The 17,603-nt window shown below is 44.0% G+C and overlaps 1 protein-coding gene across 2 annotated transcripts in view; it reads right to left on the bottom strand.

Moving 5' to 3' along the window:
* Positions 1 to 2,281, bottom strand: part of GLDC (glycine decarboxylase) — a 99,185-nt gene extending 96,904 nt beyond the window's left edge. For both annotated transcript variants that reach the window (XM_004279121.3, XM_033404417.2), the window contains exons 1-2: positions 1,815 to 2,281; positions 1,195 to 1,273 (exon numbers count right to left, since the gene is read on the bottom strand). In XM_004279121.3, the coding sequence (XP_004279169.1) occupies positions 1,195 to 1,273; positions 1,815 to 2,069 (334 nt within the window). In that variant the 5' untranslated portion in view covers positions 2,070 to 2,281. The remainder of the gene's footprint in view (positions 1 to 1,194; positions 1,274 to 1,814) is intronic.
* Positions 2,282 to 17,603: the final 15,322 nt, after the last annotated feature.

Here is a 17,603-nt window from a genome sequence, read left to right as displayed (position 1 = left end):
TTACTTATTCAAATATTCACCGATGGCTTGCTTCAAAAATATATAACTCTTCACTGTAAACATTCAATTAATCAGGATTCTGATTTCCTAAACCTTAAGCAGATAAGGCTTCCAGCTATCCCCAAGTCTCAGTCAGTTCAATTGGACAAAAAGCGCATATTTTCTTCTATGAACAAGGTCCCTGCTGTCAGGGGAAATGGTTCAGATTTGAAACTAACAAAGGGAGCAGCCCTCAGCACACCCTGACTTACAGCATCAGCCAGCTGGAGCTGGACCTGCTTCATACCTCAAGTTCTATACTTTAAAACAAAATAAAGCTTGCCTTCCACATATCCTTTCTGTTCTAAAACGTAAAATAAACCAATTGTCTTCTCTTCACTTGACTCCAGAAGTAAGAGATAGCATTTTTATGATTCAAAACCATGAGAATTCTTTCCTGTTTATAAGAAAAAAAAAAAAAAACTCTTCAGCTCTGCCTATTTGCCTTAATTTTTTGTGGATTCGTGCTCAGCCCATGGAAGTCAAATAATCTTCAGACCATTAAAAATATTTTAAATATAAAATAAAATTCTCTTTCTGTTTGAATTTTAAAAATAAATAAAAAATAAATAAAAATAATAAAATTCTAAGAGAGTCTGTGGTTAAACTAAGATTTCTTAATCAAGCATGAATCTTATTTCTGTTTCTCTATAAAAATCATTCAAGCTTTAAAAGTACTGCTGCCTTTCAGTACGTATAAATAGTAAAATTTGGATGTGAGAGAGAACAATCTGAAGCTACTGTGGTATAAAGAACCTTGGGGTAGGAGGCCAGATGTCTGGGTTTCCTATTTTTGTCACTCCCCTGTTTGCATGACTGTAGGCAATTCCTTTTCCCTTCTGAGTATCCTGATCTGCAGAGAAGTGATGACACCTCTCAAGCCAAAAGATGGGAGAACCATGGCCTGGGACAGGTGCCTGGAAAGTTGGGAGTCCTCTACACGTGTTTGTGCACTGCCTTCCCCTGGGAAGTTTGCTGTCTCCACGCTGAGATAAAGAACTGAATTATTCCACCCTCTTCCGCCCCGTGCGGTACCCAACGCTGATTTATTTTCATAAACATTCTCCCTCCTGAGCAATCCTAACCCACAGCTGGACTTTCAAAGACCATAGAAGACAAATAGGCCAGAGCAAGCGGAATCTCCCGGTCACTTACAGACTGGGTCATCCATTTTCAAGGGTCTTTTCAAGCGGATGCTGGCGGGGACGGTCTTCTCGATCAGTTCATCAATGCTCTAAAATTAAAACGCAAGTCCGTGAACACTAAAGGCAGAGGAAATTGCTTCTCAGTTAAAAGTCACCTCTGCATTTTGCATCTACAAAGGCTTGTGGGAAACTTCATTTAAATTGTCTAATTAGGGTTTCTTTCTAAAAAGAACAACTTTGAACAAACCAAAAATCACTGGAGAAAATTAATAATGAGTCGGGGTAGTGATTCGGCCACTTCGGGCTGGATTTCAGTGGGCAACCGGAGATAATCGGATAAATCAGAAGGTCCTTCTCTTGCAAAGTGAGAGCTCATCTGCAGGGCGACTTAGGTTGAAAAATATACGGTTTTGAGGCGCGAAGAGCGGGTGGAGGAGAAAGTAACCTGGTGGGAGCAGGCTGGGGCACGCAGACCGAGCGCGCGTGCTCGCTCCCACACCAGGGGCCCCGGGCCAGGGTGCGGGTCCCACGCGGAGCGAAGCAGAGCTCCTGGCGGGGGCCGGGAGGCCGTACGGGCAGAACCCGGGCGGCGCAGGGTGAGGCCTCTGAGGGCCGGGTTGGGGTCCTTACCGCCAGCCCCAGGGCCTGTAGCATCTCCCTCTGGTCTTTGTCCCCGGGGCCGATATGCCTCCTAGCAAAGTCGTCGTGTCTGGGCAGGAGGCGCTCGAGGAGGCGCGAGGCCCCAGCCCCGCCGCTATCCCCGCCGCCGCTACTGCTGTCACGGCCGCACGGCGCCCAACGAGGCCCCGCGCCTCCAGCCAGGCGGCGGCCGCCCCCGACTCTGCAACCCAGACGCAGTCCCCAGGCCCTGGCGCACGTCTGCATGGTGGTGCCGGCGAGGGTCAGCTACGCTTTCGGCTCCTCTTCTGGTCGCGGTCCCCTGGGTAGCGGCTGCCCCCGGGTGGCTGGAGCCCCTCCCCGCTGGATGACCGAAGGGACGGATGGATGGTCAGAAGCAATGAATGGGTGCCGCGCTGAGCCCGGACACGCGCGCAAAGTTGTTACTCCACTCGAGGCACCTGCTTCGCACACTTTAAGCGTCGTTCTGGGGGTGGGCAGTGGGATACGGCCAGGAAACGCTCGGCCAATGGGAGTGAACGGAAGGGCGGGGGCGGGGTAGACCCCGCCCCCCGCCCCCTTTCCCTACCCCCTCCTCAGGCCCTCTGCTCCTCTCCCGGAGCCTTCCATTCTCAATTACTCCTACTCCATCTCTGGTTGACGCGGGGCGGGGGCGCTCCATGCGCTCCGGGCCAGAGGCCACGGGCGTAGTGCCTGGGGAATTCAGCTGAGATGGAAGAGAATTCCAACAGAGAAGCCAGACTCAAAGAGTTGGATAGTCTCCATTAATTTTAGGGTATCTTTCCTGTCATATCTCATGGAAACCAATATGCACAGATGAGAGTTATTATATAGTTGTAGGATCATGAGCGAGTTGCCCAATCTCTGAGTTTAGGTTTCCGCATCTCATACCGCTGGATGGGATTTAAAAAGAGATTATGCATTGAAAGCACTGCCATAACACTAGCCTTGAGCTCTCTCTCTCTCTCTCTCTCTCTCTCTCTCCCCTCCTTCCCCCCACCCACGCCCCCCCCCCCCGCAGGTGTGTGGTATAAAAATGCAAAAGATACAAAGGTATACATTTTGCACTGTCATCTTAGTTGGAAAATTATTTATACCTGGATATTTTTGAAATCTAATCTCTCTAGTTATCTCTTGAGATTTTTATCAAGAATGAACTTTCAATATTCCCACTGTCATTCTAATATGAGGAAGAGAGAAGGACAGAAATCAGCAGACCATTAGGTGTACTAACACTAGGAAAAACAGAAGGTGTCCTCTTTCTCCTCCTCTAAGCTTCCTCCTTCAATCATTTTCTGCACACTCTGGGTTCTGTAGCTGACAGGCACAGAGACTAGGCAGAGAGGCAAGAAAGTATAAAATAAAAAGCAGTAGGGGGGCTTCCCTTGTGGCGCAGTGGTTGAGAGTCCGCCTGCCGATGCAGGGAACACAGGTTCGTGCCCCGGTCTGGGAAGATCCCACATGCCGCGGAGCGGCTGGGCCCGTGAGTCATGGCCGCTGAGCCTGCGCGTCCGGAGCCTGTGCTCCGCAACGGGAGAGGCCACAACAGTGAGAGGCCCACGTACCGCAAAAAAAAAAAAAAAAAGCAGTAGGCAAAATGTTTGTATGGCAGGCGGGGGTGAGTGGTGAGCTAGAATGGCTGGGTGGAATGTCTCTGAACAGCTTTTCATCCATTTGGAATTGAAATTACAGCCTTCATAAAAGTTGGGAGATATCCTCAGTGCTAGAGGCCATGGGGGGAGGGGGAGAAATGTGCATTAATTCCCCATTCCTGACTATTCTTTTTCTGTGTATCACAGGAACTGGAAGCAAGAGAACTATAATTCCAAGATTGGCTCCAGAGTTCTGAATGTTATTAGTCTTCTGTCAACAAGATACTCTTGTGTGAGAACTGGAAAATGGAATAAAAGTGGAAACCATTTTCTTATTTCTCTGACAGCAGCAGACAGATGCATGGGTGGCAGCAGACATGAAGCGCTTCTTTACCAGCCATCCATGTTGGTACAGCAAGGCAGCTGTGTCCATCAATGGAAATGTCCTGTGGTTTTCCAACCTAGCAGGCAGCAGGAATTTCTCACTGTCCTGGACTAGAGCTTCAGTGGTTGACCTGAAGATGGTGGTATTCTATCTACCCTGTCTCTTGCTCTTCCAGTCCTTCCACTGGTTTTAGATGCACCTATTCCTGGCACTTTAATCCAGCTATGCTTGAAATATTTTGAGTGTTTTCCTAAATAAACCTTAACAAAGACTGTAACTGAGGCCAATAGTAGCTTTAAGATAGTAATCTTAAAGCTTAAATGGATTAGCTATCTGACCCAATTCTGTTTGAAGATAGTGATAACATTATCACTAGTGGAGAATGAGATCATGATAGTCTTAGGCATGAAATGGAAAGAGTTACTTAAATTATCAGTGGGGTATAAATTGCTTATTGAAGAAAGGTCTTTGCTAGACCAAATAGTTGCTAAGTTACACCCTTCTGGTGGGAATGATGCCCACAAGGACTATAGAGAGTGCTAGTGGCTTTTGAATGCCCAGGAGAGTTTACCAAATAAAATGACAGCTCAAAGAACTAGAGAGCTTCAATGCTCTATAACTTCTGTAGCTGCAGGGAGAAGGTATTTACAAGTCAGACCCAATGTTTGATCCAGCTGATTGTCAAATTATCATACAAGTTGAATCCACAGCTTTATTAGGACTCATATGTGAAAGCTTGGGATTAATTTAAAACCCTACCAAACGTAAGGTAGATAGCTAGTGGGAAGCCACCGCATAGCACAGGGAGATCAGCTCGGTGCTTTGTGAAAGCCTGGAGGGGTGGGATAGGGAGCGTGGGAGGGAGGGAGACACAAGAAGAAAGACATATGGGAACATGTGTATATATATGGCTGATTCGCTTTGTTATGGAGCAGAAACTAACACACCATTGTAAAGCAATTATACTCCAATAAAGATGTAAAAAACAAAAAAAATGGGAAGATATGATAAGAAAACCAAAAAAAAAACCCTAAGATTTGGAATGGGGACATCTTCGTAGTTTGGGTTGAATTTAATTATCTTTTTTTTAAATTTATTTATTTTTGGCTGCGTTGGGTCTTTGTTGCTGGGCGCGGGCTTTCTCTAGTTGCGGCAAGCAGGGGCTACTCTTCGTTGCGGTGTGTGGGCTTCTCATTGTTGTGGCTTCTCTTGTTGCGGAGCATGGGCTCTAGGCACGCGGGCTTCAGTAGTTGTGGCACACGGGCTCTGGAGCACAGGCTTAGTAGTTGTGGCGCACGGGCTTAGTTGCTTTGCGGCATGTGGGATCTTCCTGAACCAGGGCTCGAACCCATGTCCCCTGCATTGACAGGCGGATTCTTAACCACTGTGCCACCAGGGAAGCCCTTAATTATCTTGAATCCTCAAATCCCACTGAGTTCCCCTTGCCACTTGAAGCAGTCCCTTCTCCCCTCTCTGAGATGCTGGCCATCCCTTGCTTGAAGAGCCTGTAATGGCTTCACTGAAAAATTAACCTTTCAGGGACTTCCCTGGTGGTCCAGTGGTTAAGACTCCACACTCCCAATGCAGGGGGCATGGGTTCGATCCCTGGTCGAGGAACTAAGATCCTGCATGCCACACAGCACAGCCAAAAAAAAGAATTAATCTTGCAAAGGTATGCCAATGCTTCTTTACCTCTAGATCCACAGCCAGAGTCAGATTGCAGCATACCCTAGGAAAGTGAATAAGATGTCTGACACCAGAGGAGAAGCTTACACAGGGAAATAATTGCAAGACATTGCTAATGTACATTGGCACTGGAGTATTCCTGTGTAGGAGTGGGTTCTAACCAAGGAAGAAGGAATATAATATTGAAGTGATTGGTGTGTTTGCAGCACTAGAGATTCTGGATTTAGTGTATTAACTCAGTAAGTCAGGAGTGGCTCTAAGGGTCTGCTGAGTTGGTTGACTGAAATCAGACTCAATAATGGCCTTCATTAAATTAGGTTAAGATACTAAACTTTCTTGGTTTAATAGAGAAGAAAGGATCCAAAGACTTGGTGAGAGGGAATTCCCTGGTAGTCCAGTGGTTAGGACTCCGTGCTTTCACTGCTGAGTTCCCAGGTTCAATCCCTAGTCGGGGAACTAAGAGCCCACAAGCCATGTGACCAAAAAAGAAAAAAAAAGAAAGAAAGAAAGAAAAAAAATCAAAGACTTGGTAAGATAAGAGTGTTGCATTCATCATGTGCAACACACTCTTCAACCCTTTCAGTGTATTCCTCAGTAAGACACAGAGGACAATATCTTCACCAAAAGAAATCCACTGGTTCAAGAGGATCAGCATTATTCTTGAAAAGCTCTGTACTTTATGTCTGCATGTGTGAGATGATGGTGGAAGATGCCACTGTTGAAATGGGCTCCCTGATTTCAATGGTAACGATGGAGTTCCAAAATGGTAGAGGCCAGTAGCAACACTAGAAAACAGGGAACAGTGAGTAAGGTTGCTATAATGCACAGCAGAGTTAGAGAGGTAATCAGGCTTGATCCACAGGGATCTTTGGTGTTCACTAATTAATGAGCAGCCCATGAAAATCTTACTTAATCTGGTGAACCAAACTTTGATATGTCACCCAAATGGAGAGACCCAGTTGCTCAACTAGTTCTCTTACTTTAGCTGGTTTCATAGACCCAGAGCATCTTAGATGATGGGGATCTTAAGAAAGAATCCTTGAGAAAAGATCTTATGGCCCTGCTATAAGTATATACTATAAATCTTCCTCCTAAACTCTCCCAAAGATACCTGTGGTCATTTACCAAGTGTGATGGTTAATCTTATATATCAATTTTGCCTGGGCCACAGTGCCCAGATATGAGGTCAAACATTATTCTGGATGTTTCTGTGAGAATGCTTTTGGATTAAAGATTTAAATCAGTTGACTTTGAGTAAGGCAGATTGCCCACCATAAAGTGGGTGGGCCTAAACTAATCAGTTGAAGCCCTGACTAGAACACAAGATGGATCTCCACTGAGCAAGGGGGAATTACGCAGTAGACAGCCTTTGGACTTGAACTGCAACATTAGTTGTACCCTAATAGCCTTTGGACTTGAACTGCAGCACTGGCTCTTCTCTAAGCCTCCAGCCTGCAAGCCTGCTAGTGCAGATTTTGGACTCACCAGCCTCTGTAATTTCATGAACCAATTCCAAAGAGAAAGAGAGAGAGAGAGACTAATATATATATATATATATATATATATATGTGTATATATATATATATATATATATATTAGTGTGGGGGGTGTGTGTGTGTGTGTATACATTGAGAGAAAGAGAGAGTGTATGTATACTATTGATTCTGTTCCTCTAGAGAACTCTGACTAATATATCAATGAAAGAAAATATCCAGACTTTGGGTGGATTATTAGAACCTTGTCCTAAGATAATGCTAAACTCTGCAGATCCAAACCAAATAATTCTAGTTCACAAATCACAGTGGGGTGTTATGAAGATTAGAATATAAATGGAGATTTGGGATTTCTGGTTTCAGTTCCACTATGTAAAGAGCAAGGAAGTCGGGCTTCCCTGGTGGCGCAGTGGCTGAGAGTCAGCCTGCCGATGCAGGGGACACGGGTTCGTGCCCTGGTCTGGGAGGATCCCACATGCCGCGGAGCGGCTGTGCCCATGAGCCATGGCCGCTGAGCCTGCGCATCCGGAGTCTGTGCTCTGCAACGGGAGAGGCCACATCGGTGAGAGGCCCGCGTACCGCAAAAAAAAAAAAAAAGAGCAAGGAAGTCATCACTCCTGTCCTTACAACAAGAAAAAGGTAAACAAATGAAAAATCAATAACTTTTGCACACATCTGAAAACTGACATTGCAGGGTAAAATGCCACCTTGAAATCCGATGAGACAGGCTCATACAAAGAATCACAGCCAAGATCTGATTACCTAGAGCAGAAGCCACTGGAGCCCGAAACAGGTAGGAACACATAATGGTAATTATGATGAATTGCTGGATGCTGAGTGTGGACTAATTTAAAAGAGACTAATTTAAAACTCCTGGGAACTACAGTCTTAGTGAGGCTCTCACACTTTCTTGGGTTTTACCCCCAGAAGCCGTACCATAGTTAGGGTGAAGATCCAAGAAATATCTCCTCATAGCGCTGGTAGGGGAAGAGAATGAGTAATCACTGTGAAATATGCCCAGAGTCTTCTTTATGACAAAGACGTATTCTGCAAAGGAAAGGACTTTACCAGAGCTTTATCCCAGCTGGAGAAGGGAATTCCTTCCACTCTATCCCCCTCCAGCCTTCTGGTCTTACGTAATGGGGGAAAAAAAAGTCACAAGTGTTTAGTGCTTCAAGGAAATAGACTGGGAACTCTGCAACCAGGGAAAGAAGTATGGGGCAGGGGTGGGAGTGAGGGAGCTTTATCACTGGAGAAACACTTGGAAGTTCATAGTCCGAGACATAAGCCCACAAAAACACTAATATTTAATTAGAACATTAGGAAACACTTCCTTTCCTCCACAATATACCACCACATAAACAGGGCTACAATAAAAAGAACTAAACAGGCAATATTAAACACAGCCCAGCTCTAGCCAAATTAACATAGATCTCATATTAAAGCCCTATTTACCTCAGTTCCTAATACCCAATACAGCACATTGGGCTTTCAACAAAAATTACAAGGCATGCAAAAAGTCAAGAAAAACAGTTTGAAGAGACAAAAATCATCAGAACCAAACATGCATATGATACAGGTGTTGGAATGATTCTACAAGAAATTTCAAGTAACTATGTTAAAATAACATGTTAAAAGTTCTGATAGAGGGACTTCCCTGGTGGCGCAGTCGTTGTCTGCCTGCCAATGCAGGGGACACGGGTTCGAGCCCTGCTCTGGGAGGATCCCACACGCCGCGGGCTCACATGGGCCCGTGAGCCATAACTACTGAGCCTGTGCGTCTGGAGCCTGTGCTCCGCAACAAGAGAGGCCACGATAGTGAGAGGCTCACGCACCGCGATGCGATGAAGAGTAGCCCCCGCTCAATGCAACTAGAGAAAGCCCTCGCACAGAAACGAAGACCCAACACAGCCAAAAATAAATAAATAAATAAATTTATTTTTTAAAAAAAGTGAAGGATAGGGACTTCCCTGGAGATGCAGTGGTTAAGAATCCACCTGCCAAAATGGTACAGATGAACCAGTTTGCAGGGCAGAAATAGAGACACAGATGTAGAGAACAAACGTAAGGACACCAAGGGGGAAAGTGGCAGGGGGTGGGGGTGGGGTGGGATGAATTGGGAGATTGGGATTGACATGTATACATTAATATGTATAAAATGGATAACTAATAAGAACTTGCTGTATAAAAAATAAATAAAATAATTTTTTTTAAAAAAGCCAATGCAGGGGACACAGGTTCAATCCCTGGTCAGGGAACTTAGATCCCACATGCCACGGAGCAATTAAGCCCATGTACCACAACTACTGAAGCCCACACACCTAGAGCCTGTGCTCTGCAACAAGAGAAGCCACCACAATGAGAAGCCCACGCACCACAACAAAGAGTAGCCCCTGCTCGATGCCAACTAGGGAAAGCCTGCATGCAGCAACAAAGATCCAGTGCAGCCAAAAATAAATAAACAAAATAAATAAATAACTTTTTTTAAAATGTGAAGGATAGGACTTCCCTGGTGGCACAGTGAGTGGTTAAGTATCTGCCTGCCAATGCAGGGGACATGGGTTCAAGCCCTGGTTCGGGAAGATCCCACATGCCATGGAGCAACTAAGCCCATGCGCCACAGCTACTGAGCCCACGTGCTGCAACTACTGAAGCCCACGCACCTAGAGCCCATGCTCTGCACAAGAGAAGCCATCACAATGAGAAGCCCGCACACCACAATGAAGAGTAGCCCCCACTCTCGACAACTAGAGAAAGCCTGCACTCAGCAACACAGCCAAAAAAAAAAAAAAAAAAAAAAAGTGAAGGATACTTTCTTAGACAAAAATTGAGGGAATTCATAGCAAGAAGACATTATCTATATTTTTGTTCTTTCCATTGTTTCTTCTTCCCTTCTAATGTTCCAAGAATGCTTCTTTTATCATTTTCTTTTTGTTTAGGGAACTTCCTTCAGTCTTTTTTTTTTAAAGGCTGGCATCTAATTCTCAGTTTTCTTTCATCTGAGAATGACTTGATTTCTCCTTCATTCCTGAAAGATATTTTCACAAGATATAATATTCTGAGTCAACAGTTCTTTTCTTTCAGCACTTGAAAAATGTGTGCCACTTCTTTCTGGCCTCCATGGTTTCTGATGAGAAATCATATCATTCAAATCTTTTACCCCCTATAGATAAAATGTCATTTCTCTTTTGCTTCTTTCAGCACTTTTCTTTGTCTTTAGTATTCAGAAGTTTGACTATCATGTGTCTTGGCATGGATTTCTTCAGGTTTATCTTATTTGAGTTTTTCTCAGTGTCTTAGTCAGCTTGAGCTGCCACACTGAAATTCCATGAATGAGGTAGACACAACAGAAATTTATTTCTGGAGGCTGGAAAATCCAAGATCAAAGTGCCAGCCAATTCAGTTCTGGTGAAGGCTCTCTTTCTGGATTGCAGATGGATCCCTTCCTGCTGTGTCCTTACCTGGACTTTCTTTGGTGTGTGCACAAGGAGAACGAGAAAGAGGGAGAGAAAGAAAGAGAGAAAGCTCTTCCTCTTCTTATAAGGCCACCAATCCTAATGGATTAGGAACCCACCCTTATGACTTCATTTAACTTTAATTACCTCCTAAAAGCCCTCTCCCCAAATATAATCATATTGGGGTTAGGGCTTCAACATATGAATTTGGGGATGGGGAGCACAATTCAGTCCATAGTACTAAGCTTCTTAAATATGTAGGCTTGTATTTTTTGCCAAATTTGGGAAATTTCCTGACATTATTTCTTTCTGTGGCCCTTCCCTCTTTTTCTCTTCTCCTTCTGGGACTTCAATGACATGAATGTTAGATCTTTTGTTAGAGTCTCCTATGTCCCTGAGGCTCTGCTCATGTTTTTTTTTTTTTCCCCCTGTTTTCTCTCTGTTGTTCAGACTGGGTAACTGTTATTTCTCTACCTTCAACTCCACTGATTCTTTCTTCTGTCTTTTCCATTCTGCTGTCAAGCCCAGCCATTGATTTATTATTTATTTATTCATTGGTATTTTTCAGTTCTAAAATTTCCATTTAGTTCCTCTTTATAGCTCTCATTCATGTTGAGGATTTTCCTTGTTCTTGATATGATGAGTAATTTTGCATTGTATCCAGGACATTTTGAATATTATGAGTCTCTGGTTCCTATTTAGGTCTTACATTTTAGAAGGCAGTCAAACTGTTTAGGTTCAAAATGCATGTCCTGGCCCACATTTGTGGGCTATGTTTCAAGTGTTAATTCATTTTCAAAGCCTTTGCATTGCTATTCTGGTCTGCCCTACTTGGGTGTGACCCAGAAGCCAAACTGAAACCTGGGCACTAGTCCACACATAGTTCAGTTTGCTGTGTTGATTACGGTCAACCTCGTGGATGGTCTGCTCAAAGGTATGTGCAGGACTTCATATACAGATTTAAAGAATCCTGCTTTCCAGTTCTCTCGTCTAATTCTCACCCAGTCACTAGTTGGGAAGGAGCAGCACGTTGCCTTTTTGCAGCTGTTCACTTAGTGTAGGGCAGCGACGGTCAAGAATGCACCCCCCCACAGTCTCTGTAGCACCAGGTTAGGGGATAGCTGCGTCTGCTTGTGTTGGTGCAGGCTGGGCAATGTTGACAGGGCTCCATCCCACAGGCTTGGCCAGAAATAGTGACAATGGGGATGCATGTGGCTTTTTTCATGGTGTTTACCTGGAGTAGTATGGGTTTTGTCCTGAAGAGTCACTGTTTTCCCATTCCTTTGGCTAGTGGGAGCAGGATTCCCTTGCACTGAGGCCTGGATATACAGGAGGCAAAATATAAATCTCATGAAGCTCACTGCTGGGCCAGTTTTCAAGTCCCAAAGGGCCTGGCCAGGCCACCTTCTTTTCCCCAGCCTTTCAGAGTCTTATGATAGGTGCTTTAAGTATTTCAACCAAGGATTTTAGTTATAATTAGGAGGAGAAATAAGTAAAAGTACATCTAACTCCATTTTTTTCCAGGAGCATAAGTCTGATTCATATCTCTTTCAACTCTTCTGCTTGATCTGTGCAGGACATGATTTTAGAGCTTGATAATGGATTATGAAAATGTATTCAGGTAGGGATTCCAATTGGATCTGCTTTTACTGATTACTGGAGCAGATTAACATAACCACTTGCAACTGGTGTACTGCTATTAATCTGGGCAGACTATTTTTTCCCTATACCAATTAGTAAAGACCACCAGAAGCACTTTACTTCATCTGTCAGCAGAAGCAGTACACCTGCCTGTCTTCCCACAGGGCTGTGTCAGCTCCTCAACTTTGTGTCATGTTCTAATCTGCTAGGACTTTTTTTAAAAAATAAATTTATTTATTTTATTTATTTATTTTTGGCTGCATTGGGTCTTGGTTGCCCTGCGTGGGCTTTTTTCTAGTTGAGGTGTTCGGGGGGGCTACTCTTCATTGCAGTGCGCGGGCTTCTCATTGCAATGGCTTCTCTTGTTGCAGAGCACGGGCTCTAGGTGCATGGGCTTCCGTAGTTGTGCCTTGAAAGCTCTAGAGCGCAGGCTCAGTAGTTGTGGCGCACGGGCTTAGTTGCTCCGTTGCATGTGGGATCTTCCCAGACCAGGGCTCAAACCCATGTCCCCTGCGTTGGCAGGTGGATTCTTAACCACTGCATCACCAGGGAAGTCCCTCCACTAGGACTGTGATTGTCTTGCTCTTCCACAGGACACAGTGTTTGAAGGACCTGGTGAGCAGCATGTAGCAAGTTTGCTTGATGCATTGGAAGACACATGCCACAAAATGGGAGATAAACCTCATGAAAATTCAGGAATCCACTACCTCAGTTAAGTTTCTAGGGCTCCAGTGGTCTTTCTTGGGCTACCCACTTCAAAGTGAAAGAGTTTTGTGCATGTTAAACACCCTATCACTAAGAAAGAGGCACGATGATAAGTGGGCCTTTTTGGATTTTGGAGGCAGCATGTGCCACACTTCTTATACTGCTCCAACTCATTTACCCATAAAGTTGACGGTTTTGAGCGGAGCCAAAGAAAAAGGAAAAACACGCTGGTCTAATACTTGGGACTCATGACCCAGTAAATCCAGTGGTGGTCTGTCTGTGGCACATAACGATGCTATATGGAGACTCTGGTAAGCACTAATGGGAGAATCATGGAGTAGACCCATAGGCTTGGAAGCAAAGCCATGCTTGATCATTGAGGGTATGATCTATTATGCCCACCATGAACTGGATGTTATCTGACACACCAATATTTAAAGCTGGGAATGCCCAGCAGCACTCCTTCATCAAGTGGAATGGTAACCATTCCATCATCCAGGGGAAGATGGGCTAAAGCATGATATTTCATGATATCTTCATGATATTTGACACAAGCCAAAAGAAATTACTACAGAACTATGATATAATCCCACTTAAGGATTGCCCTCAAGGACCACAGGGAAGAGAAATCCTCCAAATGGGCAGAACTTGAAACAGTTCATTTGGAAAGAGAGATGTCTAGAAAAACAGATATCACTGACTCTGGGATAAGGGCTAATGGTTTATGGATAAAATGGTTTATGGACCAGAGGATTAGTGATAAGGAGAGATGCATGTGGTTCTACCTCTCAGAATAGCACAGAATGAGAAGATGTTAGCATTCCATGTAAACATTCACCAAAGAGCACCAACTGCAGACAAGGCCTCCGATAATCAAGTGGACAAGACAACAGATTCTGTATATGAGCCAGGACCATTCCCCAACCACTCCAGCGCTTGCTCAATGAGCTCATGTTGAAAATGGCCACAGAATTAAATATGGGTTTAACAATATGGGATTAACAATATGGCATTATCCTCATTCCAGAGTTATTGGCTCTGTTGGTTTAGATAACTTAGTTCTAAAAAAAGGAATGTTTTTCCAAGAAATAAAAACAATGATCCCACTGAACTAGAAGTTAAGACTGCCACCTGGACATTTGGGGCTCTTCATGCCACTGAATCCACAAGCAAAGAAGGGGTAATTGATGCTAATTATAAATGGAAAATATGTTTATTGCTTCACATTAGGAATAAGGAATATATCTAGAATTCTGGGTATTTTCGGTTTTTTAATTAATTAATTTATTTATTTATTATTTGTTTGTTTTTGGCTACGCTGGGTCCTTGTTGCTGCACGCGGGTTTTCTCTAGTTGTGGTGAGTGGGGGCTACTCTTCATTGCGGTGCAAGGGCTTCTCATTGCGGTGGCTTCTCTTGTTGCAGAGCACAGGCTCTAGGTGTGCAGGCTTCAGTAGCTGTGGCTCGCGGGCTCAGTAGTTGTAGCTTGCGGGCTCTAGAGCACAGGCTCAGTAGTTGTGGTGCATGGGCTTAGTTGCTCTGTGGCACGTGAGATCTTCCCGGACCAGGGCTCGAACCCGTGTCCCCTGCCTTGGCAGGCGGATTCTTAACCACTGCGCCAAGAGGGAAATCCCAGAATTCTGGGTATTTTCTAAAGCACCTCTTAGTACTTCCATGTCCAGTGGCTAAAATGTAATAAAAAACTATAACAACCCAACAGAAACAGGGCCAGTAAGAGCTCAGACCCTTCAGAAATGGAGATTTGGGTCATCTCACTACTGGTAGAGAACTGTGACCAGCTACGGTCACAGAAATAGAGAACAGGATATAGGTAGTGGATGAAGGAGGTTATAATATGTTATAGTCTGATGACCAGTTGCAGAAACAAGGTGAAGTTCCTATGTATGCTTTTCCATGCTTTGTTATGTATATACTTTATTTACCAACCTATGTTTTTCCTTTCCCCTTTCCGTATTATTTTATATAAAGAATTTGGTGGCAGTTAATGTTACAAATTAGTCCACTATGTACAGATTATCAAAGGAGGATTATGACTAAATAAGAAATATCACTCAGAAATAGTATAGTGGCTGATGAGACTTTTGTTGTCCCCTTCCGAGAAAAGGTGGGCATGCTTTTCTTTGTATAAGGGGTAGTTGCATAAAATTAGAAGGAATTTTTGCTGTTGTTGTTTGCTGAACTATAGATAGAAAGCACTGTATGGCTGCTTTTTTTTTTTTTTTGCGGTATGCGGGCCTCTCACCACCGTGGCCTCTCCTGTTGCGAAGCACAGGCTCCGGACGCGCAGGCTCAGCGGCCATGGCTCACGGGCCCAGCCGCTCCGCGGCATGTGGGATCTTCCCGGACCTCAGCACGAACCCGTGTCCCCTGCATCGGCAGGCGGACTCTCAACCACTGCGCCACCAGGGAAACCCTGTTCATTGTATTTTATGTCTGCCTTTATAATAATGGAAATCTTTCTATGACATGCTTTTCCTAAGTTACAGCGAACTTCTTTCCTTGTCTCTTGGGTCTGATGTGAGGCCAGTCCATTTCACAGTCAATACCCCTAAGTAAACCATGGGAGAGCAGCAACAAAGAGGGTGGAGAATTCTTGGTTCTCATCAGTTTGTGACTCATGTACCTACACGCTGCTGCTACACCATTCCCCATCCCTCCTCTTCCTGGGAAGAACAGGTAGGGCAGGATGATGTTTCTGCTAGTAGGACTCTTTTTTTTTTTTTAATTGAGATAAAGTTCACATAACATAAAATTAACCATTTTAAAGTGAACAATTCAGTGCATTTAGTACATTCAAAATGTGTACAAACCCCACTACCATCTAGACCCAAAACATTTTTATCACTCCAAAAGGAGAATCCATACCCATGAAGCAGTTACTTCTCCTTCCCACCTCCCCCCAGACTTTGGTAACCACCAACATGCTTTCTGTGCCTGTGGGACTCTGCTTGATCACTTCCTCCCTACAGAATCCATGGGGATGTGCAGGTGGTAAGGTCGTCTCTATGGCCTTAGAGAGAGACGAGGATGTAAAACACCCTGAGAACATGGCTGAAGTGTAGAACTCCCTGGGGGAAATTATTCTGTTTCTTCAATAAGAAAATATAGGTGAGGGCTTCCCTGGTGGCACAGTGGTTAAGAATCCGCCTGCCAATTCAGGGGACACGGGTTCAAGCCCTGGTCCAGGAAGATCCCACATCCCGCAGAGCAACTAAGCCCATGCGCCACAACTACCGAGCCTGAGCTCTAGGGCCCATGAGCCACAACTACTGAGCCCACGAGCCACAACTACTGAAGCCCACGTGCCTACAGACTGTGCTCCACAACAAGAGAAGCCACCGCAGTGACAAGCCTGCACGCCCTAACAAAGAGTAGCCCCTGCTTGCGGCAACTAGAGAAAGCCCGCACGCAGCAACGAAGACCCAATGCAGCCAAAAATAAATAAATAAAATACATAAATTTATTTTTAAAAAAAGAAAATATAGGTGAAACAACCTAAGTGTCCATCAATAGATGAATGGATAAAGAAAATGTGGGGTACATATCCAATAGAATATTATTCAGCCATAAAAAAAGAAGCAAATCCTTCCATTTGCAGCAACACGGATTAACCCTGAGGGCATTATGCTAAGTGAAATAAGTCAAACAGAGAAAGACAAATACTGTATGATATCACTGATAAGGAGAATCTTAAAAAAACTGGACTCATAGATACAGAGAATAGATTGGTGGTTGCCAGAGGTGGGGGTAGGGGAGTGGGAGAAATGGGTAAAGGTGGTCAAAAGATACAAACTTCCAGTTATAAGACAAATAAGTCTTAGGGATGTAATGTAAGGCATGGTGACGATTGTCAACAATATTGTGTTGTATATTTGAAAAATTCTAAGAAAGTAGATCTTAAAAGTTCTCATCATAAGAAAAAAAATTTGTAATCATGTGTGGTGATGGATGTTAAATAAATTTATTGTGGTGATCATTTCACAGTATATACATATACCAAATCATTATGTTGTACACCTAAAATTCATATGTTATATGTCAATTATATCTCAATTTAAAAAAAAAAGAAAATATAGGAATTGGATTAAGAAATTGAGTCGTCATATATTTAAAGCCTTACCTAATAGATGAGTCAGCAGACTTCTCCTTGAATCTTATTAGTCAGACCCAGTCTCGTGGCCACTCCTGTATACTGGGACAGCTCAGCTTTTCCAGCCTCTGTGTTTGTAGAAAAGCCAGGAGAAGTGAGTTGGGACACCCTTACAGTCAAAGAAGTACCTATGGTTATATTTAAATACTAATAATCCAGTCATTTAAAAAGGAGACATTGACCCCATAATAAATTAAATATATATAATTAAGCCTAATATTAATGTAGGGGAATTATGATGGAAAAATGCACTCCTGAAAATATTTTAAAACTTTAAAACAAAAATAGTACTTGATATTATTAAGATATAATGAAGACCCTTCCTATGAATAGGTAAGGGACAAGAGAAAAAGAATAAAAGGTCACTCCCAAGTTTTGAGTCTAGGAAATGAGAGGATGTTGGCAGACATAATGGAAACGGGGCTGTCCAGGAGGAAAGCGAGTTCAGGGTGTAGGAAGTTGACTTTGCCTCCAAAATGGTGAGTTTGATGTTGGGGGGAAGGGGTACTCAGGAAAAGGACACAGCAGGTCAGTAATAATGTAAGATCAGAGGTCAGGTCTAGGGATCTGGGCCTGAGAACCACCTACTTCCAGGGGGAGGTCAGGTTGGGGGGATATACGTCATGTCCAAGTAAGCTCTCTGGGAAGGGGTT

The sequence above is a fragment of the Orcinus orca genome, chromosome 6, assembly GCF_937001465.1.
Source record: "Orcinus orca chromosome 6, mOrcOrc1.1, whole genome shotgun sequence".
Lineage (NCBI taxonomy): Eukaryota > Metazoa > Chordata > Mammalia > Artiodactyla > Delphinidae > Orcinus > Orcinus orca.
Note: the sequence above shows the minus strand (reverse complement) of the source record. Positions and strands in the feature narration are given on the sequence as shown.